Below are 20,470 nucleotides of genomic sequence, written 5' to 3'. Positions count from 1 at the left end.
AGGAGGGCCTCAGCCAGGGCAGCCAGAACCACCAGCAGCATCCGTGACTGACCCCAGTGTGGTTGGAGCTCTTGTGCCCCCTTTACAGATGGAAGTGCTGAGGCTGCAAGAGTCTAGTCCGACTGGCTCGGCTGCCGGCTGCCTCGGGCATTCTGGCACACCGCCCTCCTCCGTGGGCAGCTGGCAGTGGTCTCAGGTGCTGGGCCCATCCCTCTGCAGAGAGGCCACCTTGTTCTCGCATCTGCAGTCACTGCTGAGACTGCCCACGGCTGTCAACTGCTGCCTGGTTCCATCTGGGAGGCCCAGGCTTTGAATCACCAAAGGGAGCCGCTTTCCTAGAAAGGACTCGGGTTGCCCTAAGGGTCAGGGACAGGCCTCAGGCAATGTTCTCTTCTCCTTTCAGGGCCTCTTGCTAGAAAAATGACAATGCCACCCACAGAGCCCCTGGAGTCCTCTGCGGAACCCCGACACCTGACGGGAGAGAAGGTGGTTCCCCTGTGGGCCTTTTTCAGCAGTCCTGTGATCGGGCGGGGCTGCGGTCAGCAGGGTGACTACGGGAACCCAGGTGAGGAGTCCCGGATGCTAAGACACGGGTCAAGGTGGTACTCGGGACTGGCTGGCCTGAGTTGGCCAGTTAGGTGGGTATAAGCACTGGCACCATGTCACCCAGCGTCCAGCCCCCACAGCTGAAGGGTCAGCAAGAGGGCACGTGGCAAGGGCAGGAAGAGAGCAGGTCTGGAACTCAGCTTGTCAGGCCTCTTGGCTTCAGACCTATCAGACCTCCTGGTTCCAGACTTCTTGAGGCCCTGGCCCCTGGTCTGAGCCGGTTTCGGGGTGATCTTCCAGTCAGAGTAGAAGCCACCGGGCTGCCGGATCGGGCGCACTTGGTTCTTCTGGAAAATGATCTTGTCTCCAGGGTACAGCAGCGCTGTGAGCAGCAAGAGAAACAGGCAGTCCATTAGGCCCCCTAACTAGGCCTCTGGGTCAGATGAGGCTTTTAAAAAAATAGACTCGCATTTTTACTTATAAAGATGTTTTCTTTCTTTTTTTTTTCTGTTATTTATTGTATTATTTTTTTTTTACAGGCACCAGATGTTTATTACCTTGATGGATTTAGTGGTAATAAGGGTATATGCATGTGTCCAAGCTCACTGAATTGTATATGTTAAGTATGTGAAACCTTTTTTTCGTTGTTGTTTTATTTTTTGGTACCAAGGATTGAACACAGAGGCACGTGACCCCTGAGCCACATCCCCAGCCCTGTCGCTGTTGCTGAGGCTGGCTTTGAACTTGAGATCCTTCTGTCTTAGTCTCCCGAGCTGCAAGCGCTCTACCAACTGAGCTATATCCCCAGCCCTGCTTTTGGTTTTTGATATATCGGTTATACCTCAAGAAATTGTTTAAAAAACAAAACAAAACAAAAAAGGACATGGTAGCATGTGTCTGTAATCCCAATGGCTCAGGAGGCTGAGGCAGGAGGATTTCAAGTTCAAAGCCAGCCTTAGCAACTTAGAGAGGCCCTAAGCAACCCAGCGAGAGAGAGAGAGAGAGAGAGAGAGAGAGAGAGAGAGAGAGAGAGAGAGAGAGAGAGAGACAGAAGAAAACAAAAATCATCATGTTTCTACCCTGAGATTTCTGAGACAATTAAGTTTTTAGAAAAACTTAATCGTTTCAATCATTTTACTTATTCATTTTTGTCTTCCTGGGGATTGAACCCAGGGCTCCCTACCACTGAGCTAGATCTCCATCCTTTTTTTCATTTTGTTTATTTTGAGACAGGGTCTCACTAAGTTGCCCAGGCTGACCTCAGAGTTGTGATCCTTCTGGTACACTGTCCTGAGTTGCTGGATTTTGGAGTGCATGCCATAGTGCCGGGCTAGGGAACTTTAATCAGAGTTGCTTATTAATGTCACACTTTGATGAAACTGGCCTCACATACTCAGAGATGAAGTTATTTCCACAATATTAAGACTAACATTTCAGGTTGAGTATTTTTAATTTCCAATGATCATTTACATTTTATTCCATTATCTGCAACTTCTAAATGAATTGTTAATGATAGCTCAGTCCTAAGGGGACAATTGACAGTGAAGTACAACAACAATTTAAAAATGTATGACCTAGAAACTATAATGCCTCAAGATAGAAAGTATGATAGAATTTGCTTTTTTTTTTGGGGGGGGGGGGTACTGGGAATTGAACCCAGGGGCGCTTTACCACTGAGCCACGTCCCTAGCCCTTTTTATTTTATTTTTTTTTTTATTTTGGGATGGGGTCTCACAAAGTTGCTTAGGGTCTTCCCAAGCTGCTGAGGCTGGCTTTCAACTTGCCATCCTCCTGTCTCAGCCTCCTGAATTACAGGCATGCATCAGCACCCCCAGTTTACAAAATTTTCCTTATTCTTTTTTTTTTTTTTGGTGGTGCTGGGAATTGAACCCAGAGCCTTGTGCATGCAAGGCAAGCATTCTACCACCTGAGCTATATCCCTAGCCCAAAATTTGCTTTTGATACCTAACTGGTTATTGTAACAAAGCTTTGACATCCCAACGAGCAATTTAAGTATGTTTGATGGTCAGTATGATACTTCCTGTTTGCTTACTCTCTCTCCCTTCCTGTCTCCCTCTCTACTGTTCCCTCAGTCCTTGAGAGTGAGACTTTTTGGGGGGAGGGGCACTGGGGATTAGGCACTTGACCACTGATCCTCATCCCCAGTCCTTATTTATATTTTATTTAGAGACAGGGTCTTCTAAGTTGCTTAGTACATCTAAATTGCTGAGGCTGGCCTCCAACTTGTGATCCTTCTGCCTCAGCCTCCTGAACCGCTGAGATTACAGGCATGAGCCACCATGCCTGGCTGAGAGTGAGACTTTTGACTACATTATTGGTTGTATGCAGCACACTGGCTAAATCCTAGAGCAAGGTGTCCTTTCCCGGGAGATTTAGCATGATTTGGTTCTTACACACCGAATCATTCATGATTTAAAAGTACCATTTTGCTTGGAGACCTTTTATTAGATAATTTTTAAAGGTTTTAAACTCTTTGGGGAAATATTAAAAAAATCTCATCTGTAATGCACAGAAAACATGAAGAAAAAGAAGAAGAAATAAACAACCGTTCTCTTTTAGGGTTAGTTGCACATTGGACCTCAACATTTGCTTTGGAGCATGTTGACAACCATCAGGCCTTGGTGGGCCTCCCAGAGGACAGCAGTGCGGGGGACGTCACCCAGGAGGCAGGTTAGTCAAGCGCCCTCCCGTTAACTAGCGGGGGAAGCTCCTCAGAGCAAGAAGCAGGAGAGGCTGGGCTTTTTCTGTTTGTTCATTTGTTTTCTTTCAAATTAGAAGGTACAGGATATTTTGAGCTAAAATATTCTGATTTCCTCTGACAGTTGAATACATATCCAGAAATATTGATGGTAGGAGAGCCTGTGGGTGGGACAGGTGTCAATAACTTGGCGAGCTGATGCCGAGGAGCACTGTGAAATCCAAGTCTAGCTGTGCGCTTTGCTTTGCTTGTTATGATTTTGTTTTCATTTTCCTGTGCTGTTGTGGTGGGTGGAATGCTTTCTTTTTTTAGATGCAAGCTGTCTTTTTTATTTTTACTAATGCAAACTCCTTTTTTTTTTTTTTGCGCTGGGGATGGAACTCAGCGTCTTGTGTGTGCTCTGCTGGACAAGTACTCTCCCACTCAGCTACCCCCGCAGTGCTAAAACTTTGTTTTAAATTGGCATCTGATAACGCTACAAGTTTATGAGGCAATGTTCTGATAGAGGTATACACTGCATGATAGTCAAACCAAGGTAATAAGCATTTCTATCGCCTCCTACGTTTATCATTTCTTTGTGGTAAGAACATTCAAAATCCTCTTAGAGCAACTTTGAATTATACAATTCTATTTATTTGTTAGTTTTTTTTTTTTTTGTGGTACTGGGGATTGAAGCCAGGGTTGTTCTACCACTGAGCCACATCCCCAGCCCTTTTTATTTTTCAGTTTGATACAGGGTCTCACTAAGTTGCCAGGCTGGCCTCTAACTTGGGATCCTACGGCCTCAGCTTCCCAAGTCACTGGGATTATAGGTATGTGCCACTGTGCTTGGCCAACTGTGTGTGTGTGTGTGTGTGTGTGTGTGTGTGTCACTAGGCATGGAACCGAGGACCTCACATTTGCTAGGCATATACTCCCCCCGTGGACCCTGATACAACACTGTTAGCCATAGATCCCCACTGTGTAATACAACATCAGATCTTTTTCCTACACACATTATTTAACTTTCTATTTTTAAATGATTATAGTCCAAGGCTGGCCTTGGACTTACAAAAACTTTACAAATGGTGCAGCGAGGGTTCCCTTGAACCTTTTCCAACTTTCCCCGTGCTGACATGGCACCTAACGGCAGTAAGTTACCAGGAGAGGACCCTGCTCGGACAGTACTGCTAAACGGACGGGGAGGAGCAGGTGGCCTGATTCACAGGTCAGCAAAGGCCTGGCCCTGGATGCAACTGGAACAGAGCTGGGTAGCTGTCGCAGGAGAAGCAGAGGATGCCACCGAAGCTAATCAGAGCTCCTCCTGTGGCAGGTTTCCCCTTGTCTTGATTTTTGCCTCACAGATCTCCTGCGAGAGTTTCTCTAATAAGGCAGAACATAAAAAAAATACAGGGCCAGGTCTCCACCGTCCTGCCACTGTTGGGCAGCGCTTGTCCTAAGATGGCAACAGGCGAACATTTTGTGTTCTAGAAAAAGCAATGGAAGATCCACTCCAAGCTGTTAATATTGGTTACTTAGGAAAGAAGAGGAGGCTGAACAGTAAGAAGGGAAGATAGGGAAGGGGAGATACACACATTAACATTTTCAAAAGGCACCCATGATTTTCCTCTCTCTCTCCTTCTCTGTCTCCCTCTCTGTCTCTCTGTCTGTCTGTCTCTCTGTCTCTCTGTCTCTCTCTCTCTGGTTGGTCCTGGGGACTCTCTCTCGCTTGCTTGCTTTCTCTCTCTCCCTCTCTGGTTGGTACTGGGGATTGAACCCAGAGGTACTTTATCACTGAGCCACCTCCCCAGCCCTATTTTGTATTTTACTTAGAGACAGGGTCTCGCTGAGTTGCTTAGGGCCTGGCTAAGTTGCTGAGGCTGCCTTGAATTTATAATCCTCCTGCATCAACCTGCTGAGCTGCTGGGATTACAGGTGTGGCCCGCTGTATCCCGCGCCTCTTGTTTTTAAGGACACAGGGAAGGTCCTGCTGTTGACCGGATGATTGCACAGTCCTCAGGTTTGGGTCCTAGCATCGTCCGTGATCATCAGGGACTGGACACGCCTATGTGCACGCCTGTCAGGTGCTTACTACCCGAGGTGCTGAGGACTCAGGTTGGTGTGGATGTGTGAAAGCGCCACTCCTCCCCAGGCAGAGGGGCAGCAGGGAAGGACATCGCGGGCAGAGGGCGAGGGGTCTCGGGAGACCCAACTTCTGGCACAGTGCTGCAGAAGAACCAAAAAACAGGCCTGGCCTGGAGAAGGGGTTTGACAGCAGTTCTCGTTTTCAAAACTGGGATTGTTCCTGTGTGCTCAGAACCTCGGGGCTCCCTTCCCGGCTCACCAGGCTCCAGAGCCCAGTGCTCCACAGGCACAGCGGGGCAACAGGCCTCCAGGACGCCTTCCAGAGACCCCGCTGTGGAGAGGGCGTTCTGCTCTCCCCTCCCCGCAGGCCCAATGGCTCTGCCACCTCGCCCTTACCTCTCATGAGGATGTCCTCCGTCAGCGGGAGGCCGTGGGACTCACAGAGCTTCCAGCACTGCAGGTAGACCAGAAAGGCGTGCTTGCGGGCCATGTTGACAAGCTCCTGAGTGTCCCCCGGGATGGTGGACGGCAGGCAGTGCTCATCCAGCTGCTCCTTCCCGCAGCGCACCAGGCGGCAGCACTCCGTGTAGTGGATGGAGGGCATGGTGAGCTGTGGGGAGCAGAGGGAGGCTTGCCCACCTCTGTGCGGGGATCTCCTCCTGGCCCCGCTCCCAGAAAGGCCCCCAGGAAGGGAAATGGAAAAGAATGTGCAGGGCAGCCGACTGTCAGGTTCCAAAGACAGTGACTTGGAAGGAGGATCACAGTGGGCAAGGTTACCCCTGAAGAACACCTGGGCCAGTGCACGCGGTGGGGCAGACATGCAGCTGTGTAACATACGCGGGAGGGCACAGGGCAGACGCCCTGGAGGCGTTCTACTGCAAGATGGCGCACGCCTCTAAGCCCAGGGGCTCGGGAGGCTGAGGCAGGAGGATTGCAAGTTGGAGGCCAGCCTCAGCAACTTACCAAGACCCTAAGCAACTCAGTGAGACCCTGTCTCCAAATAAAAAATATAAAGGGCTGGGGGTGTGGCTTGGTGGTAAAGCACCTCTAGATTAAATCTCCACTACCAAAAAAAAAAAAAAAAGAAAAAGAAAGAAAGAAAAAAGAAAAGAAAAATGATGACATTGAAAATATTTGGCTGCAGAGGAATTTAAATTAGGTGCAGCTATCCATGATCTTGGGTGGGAGACTCCTGCTAACATAGAGGGGAGTATGTAGACATTTGTGCTGCCTGTCTTATGCTTTTGGTTTTCTCTTCTTGTTTTTTAATTTTAAGAAGAAAAAAAGAAATCTATCCTTTTAAACCTTCTCACACCAGGATCAGTGAAGCACAGCCTGTTAGCCAAATCTGGCCTAGCACTTGATTTTATAAATAAAGTTTTATTGGAACACAACCATGCTCCCTTGTTCAGGTGCAATCTGACTGTGTTCTTTCATTTATCTTTTCCAGTGTCTGTTTCTTTTCTTTTTCCAATATTTTTTATTGGTGCACTGTGTTGTACATAAAGGTGGCATTGTCGTTACTTGTGCATGCACACAATATGAAACAGACTTTGGCCCCAGTATCTCCCTTTTCCCTCCCCTCCTCCCTCCCCCAGTCCCTTTCCTCTACTCTACTGATGTCCCTCTCGTTTTCGTGAAATTCCCTCACCCCCTTCTTTTCCCTTTTCCTCTCTGGCTTCCACATGAGAAAGGAAACTTAGCGGCCTTGGCTTTCTGAGTTTGGCTAATTTCCCTTAGTGTAATGTTCTCAAGTTCCATCCATTTTCCTGCAAATGACATGATTTCATTCTTCTTTATGACTGAATGAAAAGCTCTACTGTGTATGTTTACCACATTTTCTTTGTCCATTCATCCATAGGGGGACAACTAGGCCGCTTCTACAGTTTGGCTCCAGTGAATTATACTGCCACAAACATGCGTGTGTCACTGTAGTATGCTGACTTTAATTCTTGGGAATAGATACTGAGTGGTGGTAGAGCTGGGTCCTATGGTGCTTCCATGCCCAGCCTTTTGAGGAAACTCCATTCTGATTTCCTTAATAGGTGTATTAATTTACAGTCCCACCAAAAGTGCAAAAGTGTTCCTATTCCCCACGTCCTCTCCAGCATTTATTATTGTGTGTATTTTTTTTTTTTTTGGAACAGGGGATTGAACTCAGGGGCACTTTACCACTGAACCACATTCCTGGCCCTTTTTATTTTTTAATTTGAGACAGAGTCTTGCCAAGTTGTTAAGGCCTAAGTTGCTGAGGCTGGCCTTGAACTCGTGATCCTCCTGTCTCAGCCTCCCGAGTCACTGGGATTACAGGTGTGTGTCACCACACCCGGCATATTGTGTGTATTCTTGATGGCAGCCTCTATGACTGCTTTCATGCCACAACAGGAGAGCTAGTAGCTGTGACAGAGACGGTGCTCTCTCTCTCTCTAGCCATTTACAGAGAAACCCTGCCAATTCCTGCTCCAACATTTTGGGTTTTCTTGTCATGTAACTGAATCAAGTCTGATTGATAGAATACTTAGCAACACCTGCCATTTCGTTACATAGATGTGTATATATAAACATGGAGTTGCATATTTACAATGGTAGAGTGTTAATATTGTCTGCCTCCCTATTCTGAGGGTAGGGTCTGTTTGTTCCCTATAGCACCTAGAAAAGCGTCTGGCACATACTAGGCTCTCAATAAATATCTACCGGATGAACTAATTTATGCAATCAATCCTCTCTCCTTGCTTTACTTGGTACAAATTCTGGAGCCAGGTACTTGGATTCTGACTGTGACAAAGATGCAGCTCAGTTTTACAATGCAAAATCGTAAGAATGGGCAGAGGGGAGCTCCATATTTCCTGATCTTTTTCCTTTTTTTTTGTACCAGGGATTGAACCCAGGGGTGATTAACCACTAAGCCACATCCCCAGCCCTTTATTCATATTCTATTTAGAGACAGGGTATCACTAAGTTGTTTAAGTCCTCTCTAAATTACTGAGGCTGGCCTCCAACTTGAGATCCTCCTGCCTCAGACTCCCAAGCCCCTAGGATTACAGGCATGCGCCATAGCACCTGGCTCCCTCTTCACAGTATGCAAGGCAAGTATGGTTCTTATTATAGAGATGAGGGATGGTGGGGAGCTCAGAGAGGTGGAAACTCCCCTTCTAAGGGTTTTTCCATCCAGCAAGGGTGCTGGTGCAGGGGACTTGAACCCAGCCTGCCCTGCCCCCAGGCCCCAGGCCCCAGGCCCTCCCTGAGCCAGGTGTACCTTGTGCTGCCGCTTCCTCTCGCGGTACCGCTTGCCCACCTCCTCCATGTCCTCCCAGGTCATGGGCCGTGCCTCTGTCTCCACGTCTACCTGGGGCACCATCAGAAGGTCCATCCCAGGAGCGTGCGAGGTTGAATCCTTCTGCTTATCGAGTGAACTTTTCTGCTTATCCAAGTCGTAACCTAGTTGGAGGGAAGAGACAAAGGAGGGACTGAGAGGGTGCCTAGCTGTGGAAGCAGGCATCCAATGTCACTGAGCAGATGCCCAGCCAGCCCTCTGCTCCCTTGCCACGTATCTGGCCAGTGTCCATCTCAGACACACCTCGAATGTGTCCCTCCTTCAACCCCCACGGTGGCCCCCAGCCTTCCTGCTGCCATTCTCTTCCTCTATCGCCCTGATTCCACCAGGTGGCTAAGGGGACCTTAAAAAGAGAGAAACTATGCCAGGTGTGGTGGCACCTGTCTGTAATCCCAGCCATTTGGAAGCTGAGGCAGGAGGATCACAAGTTCAAGGTCAGCCTCAACAACTTAGTGAGGCCCTGTCTCTAAATAAAAAATAAAAAGGGCTGGAATGGAGGGTGTGGCTCAGTGGTTAAGTGCCCTGGGTTCAGTGCCTGGCACCAAAAAAAAAAAAAAAAAAAAAAAAAACAAACCATATCATCTCATCCCCTGGCTTCTCACAGTCCAGAGCGCTTTTCACTGGGCTACACAGTCCTGTAAGAACATGGCTTTGGCTTTGGTTTTGGCTGCCTTTCCACCTGACCCATCCCCTGCCGCTCACCCCTTGCCCGCTTCTTGTGGCCGCCCTGATGCGTCTGCTCCTTCACGCCTTTCCTGCCCCAGGACCTTGGCCTTGGTAGGTCCATCTGCTTAGGACACCTTTCCCTCAGACTGACCTGAGACTGGCTCATCGGTCACTCCCGTTGGCTCCAGTGCCTGCTTCTGGGACAGGCCTTCCCTGACCACCACCCTCTGCCTCTGTCCTACTGTCTTCAAGGCCACTGTCACCTAATTTAATCCTTTACATGTAAGCTGATGAGGGCAGCGGCTTGGCTTGTTCACTGCTGCGTTCCCAGTTCCCAGAACTGCGACTGGCACATTGTAGGTGCTCAAAAGTATGGGAATGAATGGGAAAATCCCTTCGCCCCTACTCTGGTTCTGGCCTCACTGCCTCAAGCTGAAATGAAATCTGGCCTTCCCGCCTTCTGTGGAGGCTATGGACGAGTGTCTCCGCCTCCCTGAAGTTGCCCTTCCTCTTGGAAAGTGGGACAGTGACCCCGAGCTCTGGGGGGGACAGAGTGTTAACCCAGGTCACTTAGCAAGAAGAGCTGCTTGATCCACACAAAGGCCTCTAGAAACGCTTCTGCCTTCCTCCTTCCCTGCCCCGGCACCCAAGCTCCTGCCTCTTTGGAGGAAGCAAGAGACACTCAACTCCACCTCCTGGCTGCCCACTGCTTCTCTCCAGGGGTACAAGGCCTCTCGCGATGCCAGAAGAGCACCGTTCAATGAGGACCTGCAAGTACCTGCTGCTTCGCTTCGGGTGCCTTTGCTGGGAAATAAGCTCAGATTACACATGCTACGACACGCTTTGCAGCCCACCAGTTACTCCAGAGAACCGCGGCCAGCCACAGGGAGAACCACGGGCTGTGGGGATTCATGGGGAAAAGGCACATGGGCAGGCGAGAAAGGCAGGCCCACTGGAGGTGACCCTGAGGGTGCACTGGACGCGAAGGGTGTGTCCCGTGCAGACGCCAGGCCCCTACTTTTTTGTGGGACTGGGTGGCGGTGCTGGAAACTGAGCCCGTGGGTGTTCTGCCACTGTGCCACATCCCTGACCCTCTTTGTTTACTTATTTTTGAGACAGTGTCTCATAAACTGCTAAACCTGACCTCGAACCTGCCATCCTCTTGCCTTGGCCTCCAGAATCACGGGGATCAAAGACAGGTCATGAGGATGCTCAGGTTCCCTGGGCTCTGACGGGGTGGAGGCCCGGCCCCGGAGGTGACAGCACCTCTGCAGGGTGACTTGGGACCGGGAAACTGGGGCATGGATGCTTCGAGGGAGCTCCCTGGGGACATTGGGTCAGTTCTCAACCTATCAGGTGGGCTCTGGGGGCAGGGGCTGGGCCTCATGCATTCCTGAATGGACCCAGTGGTAGCGGGGCCTTTGGGAAAATATCTACTCCTGGTTGATCTCCGGGCACAGCAGAGGCCTGTCCAATGCACAGGAAGCCAAAGTAGGACGCTCAGAAGTGAGTGCTGGAGGACAGTCCAGGCCTCTGTGCCCCGCTCGTTCCCGGGATGCCGTGGGGTACGCACACTCTCTTCCAGGGTACAGGGTGCTCTTCTGCTGAGCCAGAGACCACTGCTTGTACGTGTGGGCCAGGATCTCCAGGGTGATGGCATTATGCTTCCCAAGAGAGCTGAGGTAGATCACGACATCCTCCACCTCCTGGTTATTCAGAGGGACTCCGATCTGGGGAGAGAAGAGAAGCCACCAAAGCTGGCATGCTCCCCTCCCAACATCCTGCCCTGGCGGCCGGGGCCTTGCCAATCTAGCCACGCCCTCCAGCCTCCCACTTTCAATCCCATCTGCTGCTGCTCCCCGTGTCCCAGCCACAGGAGCTCAGAGCCCTTTCCAGGTCTCTGGACACACCATGCACTTCCTCATCCTCTATCTCTAAATAAGCAGTTCCCTGCTCTCTGCCTGAAAAACTCCTATCCCTCCTTCAAAGCCCAGTCCAGGCAGATCGCCATCTTTATAGAGCCAGGCCCTGTGTTCCCGCCCTTCTTTGCACCAATCTCAATGACATCATTTGCCATGCTGTGTAGGGAGCATGATGTCACATGTCTGTCATCCTGTTGACAAGGAATACCTAAGCCCCCCTTAACTGAAGTAAAATAGGATCAGAAGTAGTACACACCTTATTCTTTTAAGAATAATGAACAACTTTGGAGGTTTATAGTGCTCGCCAGCAATACGGAATGTTCAAGAAGAAGTTTTTTTTTTTTTAATTGTAGATCAACAGTACCTTTATTCTATTTATTTATATTTATGTGATGCTGAGGATCAAACCCTGCACCTCACACATGCCATTGTTTATGGTGATTAAAGACCCTTTTTAAAAATTATTTACTTTTCTGCAGTGCTGAGAACTGAACCAGGGCCTTATGCATGTTAAACGAGCATTCTACCACTGAGCCACATCCCCAGCCCTTTATTTTAATTTTTTAATTTTGAGACAGGGTCTCGCTGAGTTGCTTAGGAACTTGCTAAGTTGCTGAGGCTGGCCTCCACCTTGCAATCCTCCTGCTTCAGCCTCCCAAGTTGCTGGGATTGCAGGCATGGGCCACCATGCCTGAGTTATTTTTTAGTTATTTTAAATGCTTTGGAATATTGTTCAGATAATTACATGTCATAAAACGTGTGAAAACTGATGATTTAAAACAAACAAAGTCCTGACGATGTATTTAGTTTTTTGTTTTGTTTTGTTTTCAGGGCTGGGGATGGAACCCTAGGTTTCATGAGTGCTAAGCAAGTGCTCTACACTAACCTACATCCCCAGTCCCAAAGGGATAATTTAAAACTGCAAGAAATGCAAGCAAGCATCAACCTTCAAAAGTCTCTTTTTCTGAGGTATCTTGTATTGAAGATACATAAAAGTTTAATTACCCAGGCCATGGGTCAGCAAGTTTTTTTTTTTTTTTCCTATTAAAAGCCAGATGGTAAATACATTAGGTTTTGTGAGCCTTATGATCTTTGTCATTACAGCATGAAAAGAGCCACAGATGATACACAGATGAACAGCATGGTTGTGCTGCAATAAAACTTTATTTTAAAAAGTAGGATAGGGAGGCTGAGGCAGGAGGATTGTGAGTTCAAGGCCAGCCTCAGCAATTTAGTGAGGCGCAAAGCGACTCAGTGAGACCCTGTCTCTAAATAAAATATTAAAAAGGGCTGGGGTGGGCTGGGGATATAGCTCAGTGGGCTGGGGATATAGCTCAGTTGGTAGAGTGCTTGCCTTGCATGCACAAGGACCTGGGTTCAATCCCCAGCACCGCAAAAAAAAAAAAAAAAAAAAAAAGGACCGGGGATGTGACTCCAGTAGTTAAGTGCCCCTCAGTTAAAAAAAAAAAAAAAAAAAAAAAAAAAAAAAATCAAAAAGAAACAAGAAAATTATATAAAAACCAAGAAAATACAAATTAAAAAATACATAATAAAGAAAAAAAAAAAGTAGGAAGCAGGCTGGATGTCACCTAGCAAATAGTTTGCAAACCCCTGTGTACCAGTAGAAAGTTCTCCTTCCGTGTGGTCCCACAGAGGAACCACTTGCTACATGTGACTTTATTTTTGTTGATTATTTGATTGAACCAAGGGTCCTGTACTCTCACTAAGTGACATCCCGGCCCCATATGTGGCTATTGATCATGTGAAATGTGGCTGGCATGATTGAGGAAATGGATTTTAAAATTCTATTTATTTGTAATCAATTTACATGATGGCAGTGAAACTGAAAGCAGTGGAGAAGGCGGTCTGCAGACCGGGAGCAGCTCTGGGAACTTGTGGAGGAGGCAACACCTCGGGTCTGAGTCAAGCAAGATCCGGATGTGATTCACACACCTGTGGCAGGTGGAGGAGCTCTCAAAGGTTCAGGAAGCAGGACTGGAGGCCCAGTTCTCTCTGGGCTCAGTTCTGGGGTCTGATGGGCTGGCTGTGTGGGGGGTTGACTCTGTAAACTTTCCATTCACAGAGGGCTTGTTTCTTGCAGTACTGGGATTAGAACACGGGGTCACATGCATGTTGAATGCCCGACCACACCCCGGAGCCGGCAGGGTCTTTCAAGGTTAGACTAGTGCAGGGGTGGTTTGAAGGTCCGATTGGGCTACCTGGCTTTACAAGTGCTAGGCTCGTACTCCCTCTGTCTACGTTTGAGCTGATCCAAACCTGGGGAGAGGGGCAGAGCAGAGGGACGGGTGCCTCCTTCCCACCCAGGCCCAGCCAGGAGTGGGTGCTGCTTACTGTCTTTAGAGTCATGATGAACTCTTCCCTGGAGATGCTCTGGTTCCCATTTTGGTCTGTCTTCTGAAAGAGCTCCAGGATCTTGACCTTGTGGCCATGCAGGTAGGAGTACAAGTCGGACAGTGCAGAGGGCTTGGGCAGCCGGAGTCGGGGTATCGATCTGTGAGAGGTTGCAAAGATTCTTCTCTGGAAAAGGCAAGAGAGAGGGGCAGAGGGGGAGTTGTGGGTCAACAGGATGCAATCTCCGGGAAGAGACAGGAGAGAGAGGCTGAGCAGCTCTGAACGGACAGACAAGGCGCAGAGCCAAAGGCAGGCTTCAGGGCACCTGTGCTTTACTGCAGAACACATTGAGACTGCTTCTGGGAGCCTCGGTTTCCTCATCTAAAACAAGAGGCTTGGACAGTGAGCACTAAAACTTCTCTCAGATGCACATCTGTCCCCTCAGGCCAGTCAGGCTCTGTAGCCCCTGGTCTCCCAGTGGACCAAAATGCACACTCCTTCCCAGTACCAAGGGGAGATTCCGCCTCCCAGTCTTTGCTCCTGCTGGGCCTCTTGTCTGGATTCTTTCTCCCTTTCTCTACCTATCTAAATCCCACTCCTCTTCCAATTTCAGCTTAAAGGAAATATTCTGTAACGACAATGCTCCCTTATCTTGGAATGACCCCTGACAGTTCACAAAGGGGCTTATTGCTCTTCTTTTGAGGGCAGGGCCGTGTCTTGTTAGCTGCCTCCCCCCAGCCCTGGCCCCTGTGCTGAACACAGCCCCAGGCCCTAGGAAGGGAGGGAGGTAGTACTTTTTTGGTGAAGAAATAAAGATGATGTGAATTAGATATTTCTCTACTTACAGATGAGGAATCAGACACAGAGAGGTAAAGTGATGTGCCCAAGGTCACACAGGGCCAAGGTAAGCTACAGAGCTGTGTTACCCAAGTCCAGTGTTTATTCACAGATACTGTGTTTCTGGGAGAAAAGTATGTGGCAGATCCATGAAATTTGGGCTTTGATCCAGAAGTTTTTAGGCCAACCAACCCAAATGACACCAGTGAGATTAAAATAATAATAAAGATGCCACCTTTAATGGAGTGCTCTCTCTATGTCCAGCACTACCCAAAGCACTTTGTGTAAATTAATCTACTTAGACATCACGGTAACCCAGGAGGTGGGGGTCAATGGTTATTCTCATTTCACAGATGAGGAAACTGAGGCCCAGACAGTACAGCAAGGCAGTAGTAGTAGAGCTCTGTTTAAATCCAACGGATCTGCCCTTTTATTCCAGTTTTATTGAAATGGGAGAGATAAATGTTAGAGAGAGAGGAACTGGTGCTGTCATTTACTATCTCTGTGGTTTTAGACAGACTGTCAGCCTCTCCGACCTTCCATACCCACCTCTCTAACAGAGAGGTCCTCCTTCTTCTCCCACCTCACAATCGTGGTCCTCACAACAGCTCCATGAACACAGCTTAGCACGCCTAACCCCCAGCAGATGGGTGCCAATGAGCAAAGGAAGGAACGTTCGCGTGTACTACCCTGCCTGCTGAGTTGGTGTTAGGGTGTGTCCACAAATTCTTCAACTTTCCCCTTGGAAAGATGGAGCCTCTTTCCCCTTGAGTGTGGGCAACACTCAGTGATTGACTTCTGACAAACGGAACACGGTGGAGGTGATAGTGTGACTTCTGAAACTGGGACCTGTAGTGACTAGGTCATAAAAGGCACTGTGGCCTCTCCTTGCTCGCTTTCCAGGCTGATTCACTGTGGAGCAGTTAGTGACCACACGGTGAGGACTCTCGCAGCCTATGGGAAGGTCCATAGGGCAGGAACTGGGGCCACCTACCAAGAGCCATGTGGGCGAGCCAGCCTGAAAGTTCCAGTCAAGCCTTCCGGTGACAGTGGACCCGCACCGACATCTCCACTCAGCCTTGTGAGAAGCTGAGCCCCAGCCTCCCAGCTAAGCTGCCCCCACTTCCTGAGTCTCGGACACAGCTGTGGGCAGTGATAAATACTCCTTGCTTCGGGTCACTTTGGGGTGACTTGTCATGCGGTGAGAGTTAGCGAATACCCCTCCCTTTCTGGACCTCTGTTTTCCTGTGAAATGGGGCGAAGCATCCCCATCCCGACTGGCCCAAGGGGAAAAACGACAATGCATCTCAGAAACCTCCACTGTGGTCACCTGACCCGCAGGGCTGCTTACCCTGGTGGCCCTGAGAGCGTGCACGCTGAGGTCCGTCTGGGACTCGGGCTCCTCCTGGGTCGTGTGCAGGACTTTGGCCTCTGAAGGCGAAATGCAGGGCTTGTTGTCCAGCCATCTCTTCAAGTCACCCATTGACTCCAGCTCCGCCCGCAGCTTCAGCCTGCGGTTCAGCCAGGTCCTGATGTCTTCCGGCTGCTCTTGCAGGTCACCATTTTCTAGGGCTTTGAAGCTGGGGATGGGTTGCGGGGCTGCCTGGGGCTTGCGTGTGGGGTCCACAGGCACCTGCTCCTGCCTCTGAGGCAGGATGATGATCCTCCGGCGGCTCTCAGGCAGGCGGAAGTCCTTCTGCTTGAACTGCTTGAAGCAATGGTCAATGATGGGATCAGGATCGAAGACCGGGCTGACTTTTTTCACAAAGTCTAACATCTTAGACTGGCAGATCCCTTGGGAGAAAGGAAAAGGTAAAGTTCCTTTTTATATATTTATTTATTGATACTGGGGACTGAACCCAGGGGTGCTCTACCACCGAGCCACACCCCCAGTCCGTTTTATTTTCTTGAGACAGGTTCTCACTAAGTTGCTCGGGGTCTTGCTAAATTGCTAAGGCTGGCCTGAAACGTGTGAGTCCTGCCTTCAGAGTCACTGGGATTACAGGCATGCACTGCCGGATTTCAGGTTTCTTTTCTGCAAAAGAACTAAAAGGAGCCAGGAAGGGGCTAGGGTGGTGGCTCAGTGGTAGAGTGCTCGCCTAGCATGTGTGAGGCCCTGGGTTCGATCCTCAGCTCCACGTAAATATAAAATAAAGGTATTGTATTTGCCTACAACTAAAAAAATAAATCTAAAAAAAGGAGCCAGAAAGGAAAAATGTTTTGGCACTGGGCTGGGTTAACAGGTCCCCTTGGGTTCTCCACCTAGCTTCATCGCTTCCTCTCTGTGATGAGGAAGATTAAGTCATCTGATGTGATTGGCACTCATGATGGCAGGCACTAAGCTAAGGACTTGACACACTTTCTCTAACCAAATCCTTTTCACCTCCAGTCCCCAATGCTCCCATTGGCAATCAGAATACCTGTCTGATCTGATCCAATCATCTCAGGCAGCAATGCACCTGTGAGCGCAGAGGTTTTGGAGCTAAAGTGCCCCAGTCTGAGTCCCAGCCCTGCCACTTACTGGCTGCATGATCTTGGGCAACTCACTTAACCTCTCTGTGCCTCAATTTCTACATCTGTAAAATGGGAATAATTAAAATACTACCCTACTGGGTGGTGGCGATTTTTAGCATCAGTCAATTGATGCGAGTTGCTTGGTATGTAATGTGGGTTTCCAGCTTTCAGATTTGCTATGTCCTCTGAAGGGCGCAGGAGTCCCTAAAGGCTCCTCCTGGCTGAGTACTTCTTACTATATGGTTATAGTCCGAATCTCGCCCCAAGGCCACCTTCTTGAAGGTTGCCTACCCACCACACCTTCCTCATCCTAATGCTCCTTGGGGTCCTGTGTCCATCCACAGGAAAGGAAGGTGGGCTTGTCTGTGACAGAGGCTGCTGTCAGGTAGTTATGGGTGCAGGCTGTGAACATGCTACCTCTGGATTGGGGAGGAGAGCCCTCAGTCCCATTCCCTGTCTAGGCCTGAGACTCTTTCTAAAATGTCACAGGTGGACATTGCTTCTGCTTGTACTCCCCTGGGAACATGGAGCTCTCTACATAACATTGCAAATGCCTAATTGTGGCTTCTAGAAAGGACTTCCTTAGACTGATCCAGAATTTGTTTCCCAGAAATTTCTACCCCTTGATCCTCTGCCTCCTCATGGATGCCCCACTTGTTCCCACTTTTCTGGACAGTCTGTCTGGAGATGACTTGTGTTCTTTCTTGAAATTCTCCCCTCTTGGCTTCTGATTCACATCTCTGGCTGAGTCTCTGCCACCTCTCTGGCCACTGTTCTTGAGTTCCTGTTTTCCTGCCCAGTCCTTAAATATCAGTGCCTTATGCCAGTGCTCTCATCTCTCATGTTTTGACGACCCTCTACAAGCCAAGAACACCCATACCGATATTTATGACATGAAATTTAACTCCTGTTTTACATATCCAGTTGCTTCTAAAACATTTCATTTGGATTATAAGGATCTCAAGCTAAGGAGTTAGGTGTCATCCAACTAAGATGAATTTGTCTCCATGTCCCTGGACCCAACTAACCAAGTCCTCCCCTAGATCTGTGAAAGGCACATCCATCTACCAGGTCCCCCTGGCTACCAGTCTGAGCATCAGGTTTGCTCCTTCCGTGTTCCCTGTCCAATCAGCCCCCAGGTCTGGGTAGTTCCCTCTAGCCTGGCCCTCACCTTCCAGTATATTTGGCCTTGCATCTGACCAGTGGGTCCTGACCGTGTGCCTGGAAAAGGTGGCCAGGGGTTCTGGCCCACCTGACTTCTCCGCTGGACATGAATGTGCGTGGGGCTGGAGCAGAGCATGGAGAAGGCTTAGGCATTCACGCTGCACAGCCCTCGACCTCATCCTCACACCCAGTCTTCTGAGGTAGCCAGTGCTCTCAGCCTGAATGGACAGCTCCCAGGAGGTCCTGTCACTGCCGCTGGCTTCTCCATCTCCTGGTTCATGAGATTTTTCATGATCTGGCCCCTTCTACCTTCTCTTGCCTTATTTCTAGGAACACTCAAACCACTGGTAGCTTCTGGAATCTGTCAAGACCTCTCTGCAAGCTTTTATTGTCCTGCTGACTTGGGGAACTCATTTTTACCCTTCGAGGCCCTGTGTAAAGTTATTTCCCAGCAGCTTGGAACTGTTCCTCCAGCGTCCCATACATTCGGCAGATCTCTAACTCCTGAGTGTCACTCCTAAACCCAGCATTCACCCCTTCTCATTCTGTAATTAGCCATTTGTCGCTGTCCTTCACTTCTGAAGCTGCAGTGGTTTGCCAAAATGTAGCCTGAGGCAAAATGTCCTCAGGACCTTGAAGATTTGAGGTTTCCTTCAGGCCTCTTCTCCAGTACGGAATACATATTGTGTGGCAGAGAAACCGGGAGAGCTGGAGGGCCCCAGGTACAGGCATCCGGCCTCTGGTTCCAAGTCTGGCAACTTGGGGCCCCGTCCTCCCACGAGGCTGCAGCATGGAAATCTCAGAAATGTACATGACCTGCTTCAACTCCCTGGAAACCCTCGCCCAGTGGGGACACGGCACAAAGAGATCTCGGGTATGTCCTCACCCTCAACCCCCACTTTTACGCGTCGGGAGGGCACTGAGGTTTCCTAAGCCCTGGGACTTACGCGGCGGCTGCGAAAACAGACTCTGGTATATTTTATAGTAATAGTCCAAGGTCCCGGAGGTGGGAGTGAGTGCCAAAGAGTGTGCATTCATCTCTGCGTTTGCTCCTTGCGGGTGCCGGGGCTCAAGAAAAACAGCTCGTAAGTTTTGCGAAAGGCGCGCCACCTGCAAAGAGTGGCAACAACCTGTTGCCTTGACAACTGACTCCCCACGTTGATTGGCTGAACGTCACCACGTGCCGGGAGTGAATCGCCCTAGGAGACCCCGAGCCTGCGCGTCTCAGTTCCTTTTGCTCCACCCTGGTTCTGGCCACCGGGTAGTCACCCAGGCGCCCAGGTTCGGGTCTGATCCTGTGGAATCTGGCGTAAACAAATCCCTGGCTTTCCTGCAAACTGCAGGGTCTCGGCAGATCTCCGCATCTTCAGTGCTCCAGTTTTCTCATTCAAAGAACGGACCCTGCCTCCTCCAGAGTGTTTCACGAATCCAAGCGACGGCGAGATAAAAGGCAGGGTGTTTGGTCCATTCTGCCACCTTATGACAGGGTGCCGTGGCTTGGAATTACAGAGCCCAAGAACCAGAGCATTAATCATGAAACTCCGAAACGTCCATCAGCTGATAGACAAAATATGGTATACCCACGCAATAGCCACAAACAGGAATCCAAGTGCTGACCCTTACTGGATGGATGCACCTTCAGAACAGGACGCTGAAGGAAAGAAGCCAGACAAGAAAGCCACTGCTATGTGATTCCACTTAGGCAAAACGTCCAGAATAGGAAAGATCTAACATGAATCTGATGAATGACTGCCAGGGTACTGGGCAGGGTAGGAATAACTGGTAATAGGTGTAGAGTTTCTTTTCCAGGGGATGGAAACGTTTTGGAATCAGTGGTAATGGCTGCACAAAATTGTAAATGTACCAAAACCCACTGATTTGTACTTACATTAAAAAAAAAAAAAAAAAAATTTTTTTTTTTTTTTTTTTCCCTTCTGTGCTGGGGATAAAACACAGGGCCTTGCACATCCTGGGCAAGCGCTCTGCTACTGAGCTACGTCCCCAGCCTTAAAGTGGTTAAGTGATGAATTTTATGCTTTAAATTTTATCTCAAAAAAGGTAAAAAGAACACTTGAGTGCTTTTTCTGCGCTAGGCACATCTTCAGTGAGTTGCATTATCTTTGTGACCCTCAGTGACCAGAGGCAGTCACTGGGGTTCCTACTGGGCCACATCAACAGCATTCTTTTTTTTTTTTTTGTGGTGCTGTGGATTGAACCCAGGGCCTTGTGCTTGCAAGGCAAGCACTCTACCAACTGAGCTATCTCCCCAGCCCTCAGCAGCATCCTTGAAAGCAGGCACCATGTAAGCACTTATGTGTATGAACTTAATAATCACAATAACCATGTGAGAGA

General features: G+C 49.2%; 1 protein-coding gene across 1 annotated transcript; it reads right to left on the bottom strand.

Annotated features, from left to right (window-relative positions):
• Nucleotides 1-62: 62 nt before the first annotated feature.
• On the bottom strand, nucleotides 63-20,148 carry EFCAB12 (EF-hand calcium binding domain 12). The gene is made up of 7 exons (XM_079122289.1): nucleotides 19,066-20,148; nucleotides 15,792-16,234; nucleotides 13,604-13,789; nucleotides 10,903-11,059; nucleotides 8,586-8,767; nucleotides 5,726-5,939; nucleotides 63-928 (listed from the first exon to the last, which is right to left on the bottom strand). Exons 1-7 carry the CDS (start codon nucleotides 19,154-19,156, stop codon nucleotides 663-665), a joined length of 1,539 nt encoding a protein of 512 aa, XP_078978415.1. The 5' UTR covers nucleotides 19,157-20,148; the 3' UTR covers nucleotides 63-662.
• Between the last annotated feature and the right edge of the window lie 322 nt (nucleotides 20,149-20,470).

This window comes from Sciurus vulgaris (assembly GCF_902686455.1).
Source record: "Sciurus vulgaris genome assembly, chromosome: 19".
NCBI classification, from domain to species: Eukaryota; Metazoa; Chordata; class Mammalia; order Rodentia; family Sciuridae; genus Sciurus; species Sciurus vulgaris.
Note: the sequence above shows the minus strand (reverse complement) of the source record. Positions and strands in the feature narration are given on the sequence as shown.